The 14,840-nt window shown below is 36.6% G+C and overlaps 2 protein-coding genes and 1 non-coding gene across 3 annotated transcripts; 1 reads left to right on the plus strand and 2 right to left on the minus strand.

The window, feature by feature from the left end:
• Positions 1–959: 959 nt before the first annotated feature.
• LOC138872264 (small nucleolar RNA snoR86) lies at positions 960–1,088 on the minus strand. The gene has a single exon (XR_011400731.1). It is a non-coding gene; the product is annotated as a small nucleolar RNA snoR86 (small nucleolar RNA).
• Positions 1,089–2,502: 1,414 nt separating this feature from the next.
• Positions 2,503–6,157, plus strand: LOC104215118 (uncharacterized). Its single transcript, XM_009764863.2, has 3 exons — positions 2,503–2,729; positions 2,834–2,971; positions 5,716–6,157. Exons 1-3 carry the CDS (start codon positions 2,601–2,603, stop codon positions 5,896–5,898), a joined length of 450 nt encoding a protein of 149 aa, XP_009763165.1. The 5' UTR covers positions 2,503–2,600; the 3' UTR covers positions 5,899–6,157.
• A 572-nt stretch (positions 6,158–6,729) lies between these two features.
• On the minus strand, positions 6,730–8,525 carry LOC104215116 (uncharacterized). The gene is made up of 2 exons (XM_009764862.2): positions 8,436–8,525; positions 6,730–7,185 (listed from the first exon to the last, which is right to left on the minus strand). The coding sequence occupies exon 2, from the start codon at positions 7,138–7,140 to the stop codon at positions 6,934–6,936; it is 207 nt and encodes a 68-aa protein (XP_009763164.1). The 5' UTR covers positions 7,141–7,185; positions 8,436–8,525; the 3' UTR covers positions 6,730–6,933.
• Positions 8,526–14,840: the final 6,315 nt, after the last annotated feature.

The raw sequence follows: 14,840 nt of genomic DNA on the forward strand, positions 1-14,840 counted from the left end.
AAGTAATTCTCGTTCACTTGTTTTAGATTTGGGAACAAGTAGAGACCCAAAAATATCAGAAGGTACAATAGTACATGGTGTGACTTTTGCATTCCTTATTGGTCCTGAGTAAATACTGAGTATTTCATAAACACAATTTATCACTTAACCATTTCGTATCCATTATCACTTTAATTTTAACAATTATTGTTAAATTGTTTAGCTTATATTATTACTTCAATTTTAACAATTATGGTTCAATTGTTTAGCTTGGTAATGCAGATAAATATTAACATTATAACCACACAAATGCTCTTCTCTCCAAATGCCCTTGTACTCTTACCACAAATTTAGTAGTATATCCTTAATACTTATAGTCTTACTAAACATTCACACATCTAACCAGATTTTTATCATACTAATATTATTTTATCATACTAATATTATTTTATCATTATGCTCTTAAATCTTTTTGACCAATAGTTAATATGATGAAGATCTTGTAATAAACCTTGTTATTTTCCGTCTTTTCCATAACATGTGCTTCTTTTTGGACGATGAATGAAAGATAGTTTCAATACAGTCAAAATGTTAAGATGTCTTTTAATTATGTATACAGAGATATTTTTTAGTTTGATCGGACACTCATATTGCAATCACGAATTCAAATTCGTGCCAAATTAAGTTAGATCCAAGCAAAAGAATGTCCATCTTACCATTAAAGAAAACAGTTTGCCAAATTTACTTAATAGATTTCCTTTAATTATAGTTTGAAATTTCATCAATATACACTCTTTTTTTTCTCCCACGAATCTAACTGTAGCCTCACATATTAGAATCTCTATCTTTCTTTCTTTTTGGAAAACACCCATATATATCAAGTTCGAAATACATTTTCACACATAAAATTCGTGCCAAAAACTGTACATATAACATGTACATAACTAGTGTAGAAGAAAAGTAGAGAACAGATTTGTGAAAATGTAGCGACTTGTTCGAGGCCGTAATCAAAACGAAAATAAAATCTGAAAGGCACGGAGAATCGCTTTTTCTAAATATCGCCAACCTTCAATGCAAGCGTTCGTCATTTTTGGAAGACGCCCTTGCTCTGCTAATTGGCTTTCTTAAAACACAAATTAAAAGGAAAAAAATCAAATTCGAAAACCATTAATATGAACATGGAAAGAGGAAATGAGGCAGCTAAAAGGGAATGGGTGAGGAGAAATCTGATTTCTCACAAAATTACGGAAAGGAATTTGAATTTATAGGCAGAAGAAACTGGGGATAAACCCTAAGACTGACAAGACTGAAATGTGCAAAATGGACTATATAGTTTTGAGTTAGGACTTCTAGCCCAGTCCGAGTGGTAATAGGCCCAACTCCAATATGATCAAATTCATTCCGACCCATATAAAATCCAAAACTAATGTATTTGCTAGCCAAAAAGTATATAAGTATGTATATTTTTTTGTATATACAGTCACATTTCTCTATGACAGCATCCTCATATAAAAGTCAAGTGGAGTTGATTAGATCCACAGCCCAGATGGGGCCCCTAAAAAATTGGATCTAATTGCACTTCTCGCTCCAAAATTTTGATGATTAAATTTACCTTTCTTGGATTTACGATAAAAGCCAAGTTTTTCTCGAAATTCATTTTCTATGTTATATTTTACTTTTCTATAATAACATTTTACCTATAAAAATAATATTCATCTTTATAGCAGTACGCTCTTTGTAAAATTACCCCTCTATAACATCCATGCACAATCTCTAATAATAAATTTAAAGTTTTTGACCTCAAGTCCTCAATCTACTGCTACTTGGACCGAGATAGAAGATTCAACTGTTAACCTCTTTGATTGCTTTCAAGGAAAGCTATTAGGTATCCTTTTACTGAAAGTTTGGACACAAATCTTGGCTAATTCAAGCGTTATATCGCTAGTAAGAGACTGGAAACTATGAAACAAGCTACAATTACAGAGTTTTTCCATCAACCTTGAGATAATTTAATCTTCTAGTAGCTTTAGAATGTAAGTTTTAGAGTTTAAATCTTTATACATTTAGTTACGAATTTATTAATAATGTTAGCATTTTTTAATATTTGATTAGTAAAAATTTACATATCTTTTGAGTATTTTAAATTTGAATAATTTTCTTATTTTTTATATGTAACATTTAAAAAATTAAGTTTTGGATAATTTTTGTTTATAACAGTTAAAATATATTTAAATTTTAAATATTATTATAGGTGTATAACAGTCATTCCCTATAAAAGAAAAAAATATCGGATCAAACAATGATGTTATAAAATAGTTTGACTGTAATACACATATATACAAAAAAGATATATTTTGTGTGTTAGTTATTTCTAGAAACGGCTAATAATATACATTTCACTCTCATATGTTACATAAAAAAAAAAAATATAAAAAAAAAAAAGGAAAAGAAAGAAAGAGAGAGGAACGGATGATAATTTCGTAAAAGTTTGAGGTTTCCTTAATTGAAAGGGCTTAGCTGGAATCCAAAAACCCGTCTAAAACCCTAACCACCAAACCTCCAAATACAATTCTTTCTTCTAACTATAGCAAATTGGGGTACCAAAAACAACAAATTGAAGAATGGACGCAATAGCAGCAGCTGAAGAGAGGATAGTTTCAGAAAGATTAAGGCAAAAACTCAACGAAGTGAACACAGCTGCCCAAACCCAACTCGCTGGCATCCAAGACCATGTTAATTTCACCCTTCAGGTTCTGCTGTATAATCTATACATATACACACACAACTGAGTTAACTTATTTATTAAATATTGTATGTTAATTTGTTCTTTTTTTTGCCCAATGGGAATGTGCAGCAAGCTTACTACAAATGTGCTTACGAATGCTTTGATAGGAGAAGGAGGCAAGAGGAGATAGGGCACTGTGTGGAGCATTGTAGTGTTCATGTACACAATGCTCAGAATCTTGTTCAGAATGAAATGGCCAAGTTTCAGGTAAAGTTTATTTCTTTATTCCTAATTTTACTTTTCTTGCTGTCTTAATTTCAGCTCATACCTAAACAACGAAAAGTGGTGCTTGTTACTATGTTGTTTTTGTGCTTTAGTAGGTCATACTTGTCGTTCCATTATAAAAATTACCAAGCTGGAAAAGGGATATAATTTTGTCGTAACGCTTCGTGTGAAAATTCTTCTTCTTGGTGGAAAAGGGATATAATTGTGCTGTAGCGTTTTTTCGTTAGGTATAACATAGGTGAGTTGTGATGTTAAGAATAGGCAGTGAGAATAGTATTTGACGATATTATTCAGTATTAAAGATTGAGAAAGTGTTCACGTGATGGTTTAAGCAAGTGTGATGAAGTAGGAGTGGTAATATTTGAGGACAAATTAACTCCCGCTTATAAGTGAAGAAAGTTGTATTGGTAAAAAAATTTCTTTATAAAATATTTCCTAGTAAGAAACATTGGAAAATGACTTCATCATGGAATATATTTTCCTGGATAATATTTTCCGTCATGCCAATCTCAACATGTTTTTGCCCATCTGGAGAAGGTAGATTCATTTTATGTACACTGATGGCTAGACAATTTTTGGATTGAGTCATTGCAACTTACAGATGAAACATCCCGGAGCTAGGAAAAGAATTGCTTGGTATTCTGGTATCAGTATTGATGGCCAGGACCTAGGATTTTGCTTTATTTAATATTTGGAATGAGTTAATTAGGTCGCCATTGCGGTTAATTTAATTTTGGCTAAAATTTTGTTAGGAACAGAGAAAAATTTGGGGACTAAAAAAGTGATTATGGTAGGAATGATAACTCCATGAGATCTGACAGAAAAGAATTGGAAGGGGTGAAGTAGACGGACGGTCATGAGAAACAAAGGAAGGACTACCTATTGATAAAGATCCTCCACCTCCAACCATAAGATTGGGGATTCGAGTCACCAAAGGTATAAAGTGGGGAAGGGCCACAGTTAGGCTCCTATGTAGGGGGTGAGCTTTACCATGTAAAACAAAAGGTAGATGGATGGTCAGGGTGACGGAATCCTGCCTTACAGTTTACATATAGTGTTCGTCTTATAGGATAGCGATTTTTCAGTTCTCTTCTTCCCCTTGTCCTTTTTAGGTGGATTGTTTGTTTGTTTTAAAGTGAGCTTGGGCTTGTATAAAGAATTGAAGCTGGTGTTATGGTCCTACTGGGTTTGTAAAAGAGAGCTTGTTCATCTTAGATTCTGTCCGGCGTGTAGTAAATAGTGCTCTTCTTCTACTTATCTAGAGGTAATAGAAACAAAAGATGGAAGAAAGAAGAAATCAAGCGGCTAGATTCTGATCTTTTTTTTCCTAGGACAGGAGGGTGATGTTTCCGCCATCCAATGATGGACTTCAATGTTACGTCAAATCTGAATTCTGCTTCTCTTTGTGAAGATGTCGTTCTTTTCATCAATTACTCAGTAGATCATTTGAAGAATTTACTAATAAACTGAAGCTTTGGGTCGTGCATCTTTGATTTTGCCATTCAGAAGCTCAAGCTATCATTTACCTCCCTATTGGTGGAAAGGGATGCTCCTTCCCTAGTGCTCGTACACATGTTCTGGTATTTAGAAGTGATAATACTACGAGTACAAGGTCGTGATCTTATGGACTCGTGATAACATAACCTATAAATTTTACAAGATTTTAGATGCTATTCTCTGCCTTCTCCAACAACAACAACTACCCAGTAAAATCCCACTAAGTGGGGTCTGGGAAGGGTAATGTGTACGCAGACCTTACCCCTACCCCGATAGGGCAGAGAGGCTGTTTCCGATAGACCCTCGGCATTCTCTGCCTTCTCCATACTGAGGAAATAGCAATTGGTTGAATAGGTACGTTGCATATCCAATATAAATAGAAAATCTTCTAAAAGCGAGGATTGGGTTGGGTGGGTGGGTGAGTGGGGAACCTGATCAATTAAAAAGTTAACTGATTCAATTGAGAGGTCTACATACTTCTTCTCCTCTCAGCTTTTAAATGCCGGAACAGAGTTGCTGGAATGGAATATTTGAAGATAACGATCCCAGAGTAAATTAGCTCTGAGAATTGAAATCAAATCACTCTCATCTGATGATTTTGATGTTCTTGTAAGATTAAGGGGCTGCTGAAGCTTGTGAATGACACTATCGTAGTTGCATGACTAGTTTGAGTTGAATGGCTAAGTTGTCTGAGTTGGATGGCGGAATAGATGGTCCAGTCCTAGTTTTGGATTCTGGCCCATTATTTTTTTATTTCAGATTAACTTTCCTGCCTTGGGCTAGACATCTTTTCTCCCCTCCCCTGTTTCCTTCCATCCCACACCAAAGCTGAGGCCTGGGGTTGGGTGGGTGGGTGGGTGGAGGGGTTTGTTACTTGCTGTATAATCTGAATTTGTTATTTTCTTGAGTTCGCTGAAGTTGTGATATTTGGAGACAGAGATTTGGAGCCATTACGAAAACGAGCATCCCATAATAATAAAGTAAAGGTGATACCAATTAGTTGGGACTTGGGAATATGCTTTAGTCTTGTTAGTATGTTTAGGAGTCTTTTAGTCCTATAAAAGATTTATGTGCTCTCTGGTATTTTTATATTTATTTTTACTTTGTATTATATTGGCATGAGATAAGCTTAAAGGAGCGCCATTGTTAGTGAGGATTCATATTGTCGAACCCAACTATTTGGTCGAGCATTTATCAAGTGTTCCTGAATGTAAATATTTGTGTAACAGGAAAGAATGAACAGGTCTCTAATGGTCTGCCAAGACAAGTATGAGACAGCCAAACTTCAGAAGAACAGAAGTGATGCAACAAAGGATTTGGAGTCATGTGTTGACCAGTCGGTTCATGATAACATCAACACATTGCCACATCTGGTTGCAAGATTAAAAGGTTCTCTTGGCATCAGCAACTGAAATATTGTAGCATCACCATGCAGTTGAAGATATTTGGGGGGGGGGGGTGTTGAATTCTGGATTACTTATTAGTTTTCATAAATGGTATGCTGAGATGAAAAATAGTGAATATTATTCACTTTGCAAACTATAACATGGAGTGTTTCTCCATTTATGACTTGCCAAAATGCGATACTTATTTTTGAGACAAATCCTTTGGGTCGTTTCTTAGTTGGAATTAGTCTCCTAATCAGACTGCGTTAGAATTTAACGTGCATTTTCTTCGCTTGTTATCTCCAGATTAGACTATAGATCATGTTTTGATTCAAAAAGTGACATGTTCATAGAGGCAATCTTATTTAATCTTTGTTATTCTTGTGTGTCATTGCGTCAAGTGTTTTCATTAATTTGTATTACGCTCTGAAGCCCAGTCAAATTAGCTCGCAATAAAATAAGAAAAGTAAAAAGATAATTTTCTATCTTACCATGATATGCAGCTTTTATCAATTTGATCCCCAAATATACGAGCAATGACTTAACACGACTTGCTTTTGAAAGATGAATTTGTTTATACCTTCTCACAAGTCACATCTGAACGTATTATGAAATGCAGATGTACGCCAGAGCTAGGTTCAGTTGCAAGAAACACAATAGTCAATACTGTTGTAGGGTAAATCAGGCTGCCTACTCATCTTGCATTTAACATATTGCCATGTCGAATCTAATTAACCAGGGCCTTTGCTACACAAAAATAGGTTTCAAATCCCCCTCAATTCCCATTCCAAAGAAATGATAATTGGTGTCCTTTTGATAAGGAAATAAAAGAAACATGCTGAATGTAGTCTGAAGAAATTTGAGAAAAATTTATCACAATGAGAAAGCTTAAAAAGAAATAGAGTATCTTGATATCTTTACAGCAAAGCATATATATCCGGAAAGCATGAGAAACAGGAGAAGTTATTCAACAAGCATAAGATGATCGAAGTCCTGTTTCACTGTTTCACAAACATCCAACACTTCTTCCTAATTGCTAAATTACCTTCATATTGGACACAATCAGGACTTGGGTGCCAAACTTGCTTCAGACTCACTGTTATGTTTTGCCTCTTCAAACTTATCAATGGCTACCTGAAGTTCATCTGAGCCTCCAACAGCTCTCATAGTATAGTAATACACACCAAAAACAAATGCTGACAAACCTCCGGCCATAACCAGATTCTTAGTCTTGGGGGCAAGGGCACCGTATCCTGGAAATCCAGCCATCTTCTCAGAAGGAATTAACCTACACTTGTTATTTTGCTTTTTCCCCTGCAATAAGATGCAGAAAAGCGCTGACTTGGGAATGTTTGAAAATTCAAGACATCTGGTGAGATAAAAATAGAAATCACGTCCATGAAATGTGACTAAGGCTTTCTTCATTCTCCTTTCTTAGTTTTTGATGCACGTAAAGAGTAAATTGCATAATTAAAGAATCAAGATGACCAATAAGTCATAGACTATCGTATTTAAGTAAGCAAGTTCTTTTTCTTAAAAAATGTATAACTGAAAATTTCAGGACATACCCTTCCCTCTGCCTCAACACCTATGTAGCAATAAAAAATGAAAACAATTTGGCGGTATCATATTTTTAATAACTAAGCGAAGGTCTAAAAAAACCAAACTTGAACTCAAGCTGGAGGTAAGTCCACAAGGACATAGTAATTTACTGCCTTCGCTCTATAACATTTCTCCGCTCGATCTTTTCCTGACTAATAATGTTTATATCAACATATGCAAAGATGTTTCAACATTAGGTGACCTTTGCCATAAAAAAAATTACAATTCAAGGGAAACGAAAGATTGACTAGTCTCTCTTTTATCCATCAGCAGGTTGTGACCTTCAATTCCTCCTCATCAGATACCGAAAGGAAATCATGAGCCACAAAGAAAGACACAAGTAAATAGCTCGGGCAAGTACTTGCCCTAACATTTTTTATCTATATAATACACAAGCACTTCCAATGTCTACTTAGGTACTGCAACCGAACCTTAGTCTAAGCGTATAAGCAAATGCAGTACAGCAGTAGTACACTGATCCAAAACAATATCGATCCTCAATCAAAGTATCGCATCAATACTAAGATAATTCAACGTTAAGTAAACAAAAACCAATCATAGATTACGGATGCGCAGTGTGTCTATGTATAATGCATATATACTCATTTCTTCCATAAGGGTGAGCGGGTGAATCAAATTCGAAGTTTTCAGCTTCCCACTCCACCCCCCCCCCCCAAAACCGGCCAACCCAAACCCCCAAACCCCCAAAAAGAAAAAAAGAAAAAAAAAGAAACAGATGTATGGCAGAAGAGAAGCCCCATATCTAACTTTGCTTTTCTCCATAGTTTCGATTAAGATTTTACATAGCGCAATCAGCTTGTAACTAAAAAGGAAAAAATATACAAGAAAAAAGATAACTGAATAGTATCTCGTTATTAAGGGAACACGATTTCAGTGAAAGAAGCAAAACTAAATTAAATAAATAAATAAAAATAAAATAAATGAGAAATTTGAGGATGAACCTGGAAATCTTGGTGAAGAATTAATCTCGAGATTGTCTAAAACCCTAAAAATGTTCAACTATTTTGGCAATTGACATAAACCTCTTCCTTGTGGGCCGGGTCAACTAGGTCGGTCTTGCCTTGTATCAATCCGATCCACGTGTTATTGACACAGTGTGGCCAATTTTGTGGCCTTGTATTCACAAGTTGGCCATTTCTTTTTTCCAAATTAGATTCCAAGTGGCCACATTCAAAAGTAGACCAGAGGTGGATCTAGCAAAATATAAGAGTAGAAATGACACCGGATAGCCACTTTACTTTAGCCAGTGCATCCTAAATTTTAATTTTTTAATTCAAATTTTCAGGACAAAAATATTCGGAGTTATTTTGACGTTAAAATTTTTTGTTTACAGTTGCCCCTAAATAAGATGACCTCAATAGCTGATCCATTTTCGTTTGCAAGTCCAATTGCTAATAAGAAATTTGGGGCAATGCCAGAGACGTTGACTGTTGTGTACGTTGTAGTATTTTCCTCTCTCTATTGTGACACTTTTCTTTTTGGTTATCCAAAAAAAAAAAAAAAAAAAAAAGATACGTTCTTATATTTAATAACAAAGTAACTTTACAATGCCTACTTTAATCCAATAAGTGTTCTCCAAACCAAGCTAGACAGGCTTCTATTACTGAGCTCACCAACCAACTTGGACTTTTTTATTATTATTCCTACCGAATATCAAAACACACCATAAGAATTGGTAAAAATAGCACGGTATATCCAGTTTTTGGATTGATCATTCAAAAATAGTCAGCGTTTACCAAGTTAATGAAAAATAGCTACTATTTTGCTGCAACAGAGATCGATCCAGTATAATTTACTGGAGTTCGGTGCACCTGTGTATGAACTCCAACATATTATGCAGGACCGGTATACTTTGATGGCTCCAGTATAATATACTGGATACTGGAGCACCGGTGCTCCAAACTCCAGTATATTATGCTGGAACTCCAGTATATTATGCTGGAGTTCTAGTGTACTTATGCTGGAACTCCATATATTATGCCGGAGTTCCAGCATACTTATCCTGGAACTCCATATATTATGCCGGAGTTCCAGCATACTTATCCTGGAACTCCAGCATAATATACTGGTGTATTTTCTGGGTTTTGAACAGTGTTTTCGCTCAGATTTATCTTTACATGAAAAGTGGCTAAATTTCGATAACTTTTGAAACTGAGCTATTTTTGAACGACCAGTTATAAATCTGGCTATTTTTGAATTTCACCCTAAGAATTGTTTCCAGCAATGAGTTCCCATGGGTGGGGTGGGCCATTCCATCATATCTTAATGAGCTGATTTATCATCACATAAATATATATATATAATTATTGTAGATCACAAGCCTTATTTATTACTTAAACTCAGTCTCCAATCAAACATTATCACATAACAGAGGGAGTATAAATTTTCTACAAGATTAGACCTTTTATTTGGTTTAGTGATTTAGCACAGACCGAAGGCACTACAATAAATTTGGCCTAAAATCACATTAGTTTTAGATAACGCTTGAAATATATTGGCAAAGTACTTGTGACAACGTTTTTAAAGGGTAGACTTTGTTGAGAGCTTCCGACTATTGAGTTTTTTCTCTCGGGGCTAGAGTTAATAATTACAATCCATTTGAAATTATTTGTTGAATATTGATAATTCCGGCTATTTATCATGCTTACCGGTCATCTTATCATTTGAAATTATTTGTTGATTATTCAACATAGAATTAAAGTTTGTCATTGCTTGTTGCTCAGGCTCGGAGGTCCAGCTTTTCCTGCATCCGCCACAGCCGGCCGATGAGGTACCTTCTCTCGTGGTCTGTGCAGCATTGGCACGCAACGCACCACCTTGACCATGCCCTCCATTCAATCCTCCTCTCTGATTCTGCTGTTGTCCTCTTTTACGTCCATTACTCTTCTCATCACCACTAGGGATTTTTCTCCACCACTTTGGATAACCTATAAGCTGGAAATATTTTTTGGGTTCATGCCATGCATGTGCGCTTGCAATAAGAGTACGTAGCGACTTGTGTAGGGAGATATGCCTTGTACAACAAAGGCCATCGCGAGCAAGTTTGATCTCACTGTCCCATATATGATCTCGTCAGATCCCATGAGGAAAAGATGAACCTTCTCCTCTTTCTTCTTCTTCTCCAAAATAGCACCAAGATTGCACCCCCATGTACCAGTCGGAATCTGACCGAAATTGTCAGTTTTTCATAGTAGTATTTAACTACGGTCATGCCCAATTCTGTTTACAAACCGTAAGTTCAGCGTTCAATGTTGTATCCTTGGGCCATTAGAGACCGCAAAATGCTCTCTAATACTCACCCATAAGTCTTCGGCCACCTCAATATGAGGTATGGTCAAACACAAAATGGGTTCAATTGTGTTTCGAATTCAAGACATAGTTGATGGTCCCGCCAATCTTCAACTTCAAGATCTGGATACTCTTCAGTAGGTTTCTTGATCGCTAGCTCCGTCTGTAAATATCATATGGAGCTAGCGATTATCATTAGATGTTATATCAAGACTTCAAATTACGCATGTTCTACTAGACTAGAGGTTATCTATGTTGTTGGATCTAGTCAAATAAGATGACTTCATAGTTGATTTATTTCCAATTGCTAAGAAGAAATTAGGCCAATGCCTGGTGTTGAGTACTGTTGTGCACCTAGTCTTTACTAAGTATAATTTTTCTTCAAGATCAGAGTTTTTTTTGTTTTTTCTCTGGGCTCGAGTTGATAATTGCAATCCATGTATAGGTTCTTGCGCTTTATTATCTCTTCGAGATTATCAATTCTCATTTTAGTTACTTGAAAAAGACATACTTCCTCATTTTAGTGCAAACTAATAATATTTGCAGTGGGGCTATTGGTTTTGTTATTTGCTCAACTGAGGGGCCTCCAGTTGATTTCAAGCATACCGTCAACAAATCTGATGCGGACATCATCTCCACAAAATCTGAATCACCTTTGAAGTACTATAACTCAGAGGTACCTTCTTCTTCTTCTTTTTTTCAGTAAGATTTTAAATTTTCTTTTATCATAAAGCTAGTTATATATGGTCTTCTAAGATATATTTTTCTCTACTTGCATCAGGGTCTAGAAAAGGTACTACTCTAGCTTTATGGTCCATCTCTAAATGTTTATTTAGTAATCAAGTGTCACGACCCGGATTTCCCACCATCAGGAGTCGTGATGACGCCTACTAGTGAAAGCTAGACAAGCCAACCAACTGAACTATTTACCTTGTTTCCATTTTTAATCCGATAATAGTTAAGGGCCAACAATTAGATAACAACAGAATTGAATAAGCGAAAGGCTGCATTGTAAAGTTTTAATAATACTGCTAATACCAATCCATAACAAATCTAGTCAAGACTGGTGTCACAACTTCACAGACTGTCTAGGAGTACTACAAATAAAGGTCTGAAAGAAATAAATACAACATTGTCTCTGGAAATACATGAAAGAAATAGGAATAGTAGATAGAAGGAGACACCAAGGCCTGCGGACACCTGCAGGACTACCTCGGGTCGCCGGATGAACAAGAAACAACAATCTCACTGCGGTCCGAAGTCTACAGCACTGGGATCTTCACAAAAAAGTGCAGAGTGTAGTATCAGCACAACCGGCCCCATGTGCTGGTAAGTGCCTAGTCTAACCTCGGTGAAGTAGTGACGAGGCTAGGACCAGACTACCAAACAAACATGTGCAGTTAAATCATATATAGCAGAAATATAAGTAGATAATTACAACTAAAGTTGGGCGGGGGAATCATGCTGCGGGGAGTAACAGATAACAACAGGACAACAGTAGAGAAATGTAAGGAATGTCATAAATCAATTACCAGCAAAGATAAGGAAATAAGAAGAACAAGTACACATGTAATACCGTTGCAAGCGTGCAACCCGATCCCATTTCATATAGTACCGTTGTAGGCGTGCAACCCGCTCCCATTTCATATTGTACCGTTGCAGGCGTGCAACCCGCTCCCATTTCATATATTACCTTTGCAGGCGTGCAACCCGCTCCCATTTCATATATTACCGCTGCAGGCATGCACCCGCTCCCATTTCATATGTTACCGTTGCAAGCGTGCAACCCGCTCCCATTTCATATATCAACACCAATCATAAGAGAACCCGGCAAGGGAACAATAACATAATAACAACATCCCAGCAAGGGAACAATAATATTACAACAACATCCCGGTAAGGGAACAATAACATCACAACAAACATTCCGACAAGGGAACAATAATACCACAACAACATCCCGGCAAGGGAACAATAATGATAATCCTCATTGAAGCATAATAAACCACAACGGAGTCATAATGATTACAATACAAGACTCACGGGCATGCTTGACACCGACGTATATATACTCGTCACCATGCCTATACATCGTACTCCATAATTAGCACATAGCAGATAAGACCCAACTCCTAATCCCTCAAGCTAAGGTTAGACCAAACACTTACCTCGATGCCACGAACACAATTCAAGCCTCAACTATCGCTTTACCTCTTGATTCCACTACCAACTCACTCGTATCTAGCCACAAGTTACTTAATAATATTAATAAGTGCTAAATGAATCAATTCTAATGCATGCAAATAAGTTTTCTAAAGTTTTTTCCCTAAAAGTCAAAAATCGACCCCGGGCCCGCTTGGTCCAAACCCGAAATTCGGGCCAAAACTCGATTACCCATTCACCTCCGAGCCCGGATATATAATTGGTTTTGGAATCCGACCTCAATTTGAGGTCTAAATCCCCAAATTTTAATATTCTTAGGTTTTACCCAAAATTCCCAATTCCACTATGAAAACCCTAGATTCTAGGATGAAATCTTGTAAAAAGAAGTTAAGGAGTAAAGAAAATGAGTTAGTAATCACTTACTAATGTTTTGGAGAAGAAAGGTTGGTTGAAAAATCGCCTCTTATGTTTTTGGGGTTTTGAAAAATGAAAAATAACTGAAAATCCCATTTAAATATACCCCTCTCAGACCCCTTCCGCGGACCGCACAAAAAAGAGTGCGGCCGCGAAGCTCACTACGGAGACTGCAGTGACATGCTTTAGTATTTTGGCTATAACTTTCTCTACAGATGTCCATATTGTGAGTTTTTTAACTTTCTGGAAACTAGACACGAAGGGATACAACTTTAATTTTTGAATTATCTCAAAATTCCTTGTAGATTAAAAGATATAGGCTTCCGAAGTCAGACCAGTGAACCTGCGGATTCTTCCTCACAGCGGACCGCACAAAATCGAGTGCGACCGCAAAGGCCCCTCTGCGGCAGCACAAAATCAATGCGGACCGCACTGGCGGGTTCAGAGATCTGCAACTTCTCTGAAGCTGCAACAACTATGTTTTAAGCCTAAAACATCCCGGAACCTACCCGAAACTCACCCGAGCCCTTGAGACCTCAAACCAAATGTGCATACTAACTCAAAAACATCATATGAACCTACTCGTGTGATCACATCATCAAAATAACACGTAAAACCATGAATTAAACCTCAAAACTCAACATTTTCATCAAGAACATTCAAAGTTCATAACTCTTCAACCGGAAATCCAACTCACGTCAAATAAACTCCGTTTTCACCAAATTTCACAGTTATCTTTTAAATACTATAACAAGTTTGTACCGGGCTCCGGAACCAAAATACGGGCCCGATACCAATAGTTTCAAACATTAATTCGTTTCTTCATTTCTTAGATAATTCAGCAAAATAATTTCTTTCAAAAATTGATTTCTATGGCTTGGGTTCATTTCCGGGCATACGCCCAAGTTCTATATTTTACTGCGGACCTCACGGGATCGTCGGAATACGGATCTGGATCCGTTTGCTCAAAATGTTGGCCAAAGTCAACCAAAATCAAATTTTTTAACTCTAGAAAATTCTATTTCTCATCTTTTCACATAGAAGGCTTTCCGGATATAGGTCCGGACCACACATACAAATCAATCAACCCCAAGCCTGCTTGGTCCAAACCCGAAATTCGGACCAAAATCCGATTACCCATTCACGTCTGAGCCCGGATATATAATTGGTTTTGGAATCCAACTTCAATTTGAGGTCTAAATCCCCAAATTTTAATATTCTTAGGTTTTACCCAAAATTTCCAATTCCACCATGAAAACCCTAGATTCTAGGATGAAATCTAGTTAAGGAGTAAAGAAAATGAGTTAGAAATCACTCACTAATGTTTTGGAGAAGAAAGGTTATTTGAAAAATCGCCTCTTATGTTTTTGGGGTTTTGAAAAATGAAAAATAACTGAAAATCCCGTTTAGATATACCTCTCTCAGATCCCCTCCGCGGACCGCACAAAAAGGAGTGCGACCGCGAAGCTCACCACGGAGAC

This window comes from Nicotiana sylvestris, chromosome 6 (genome assembly GCF_000393655.2).
Source record: "Nicotiana sylvestris chromosome 6, ASM39365v2, whole genome shotgun sequence".
NCBI classification, from domain to species: domain Eukaryota; kingdom Viridiplantae; phylum Streptophyta; class Magnoliopsida; order Solanales; family Solanaceae; genus Nicotiana; species Nicotiana sylvestris.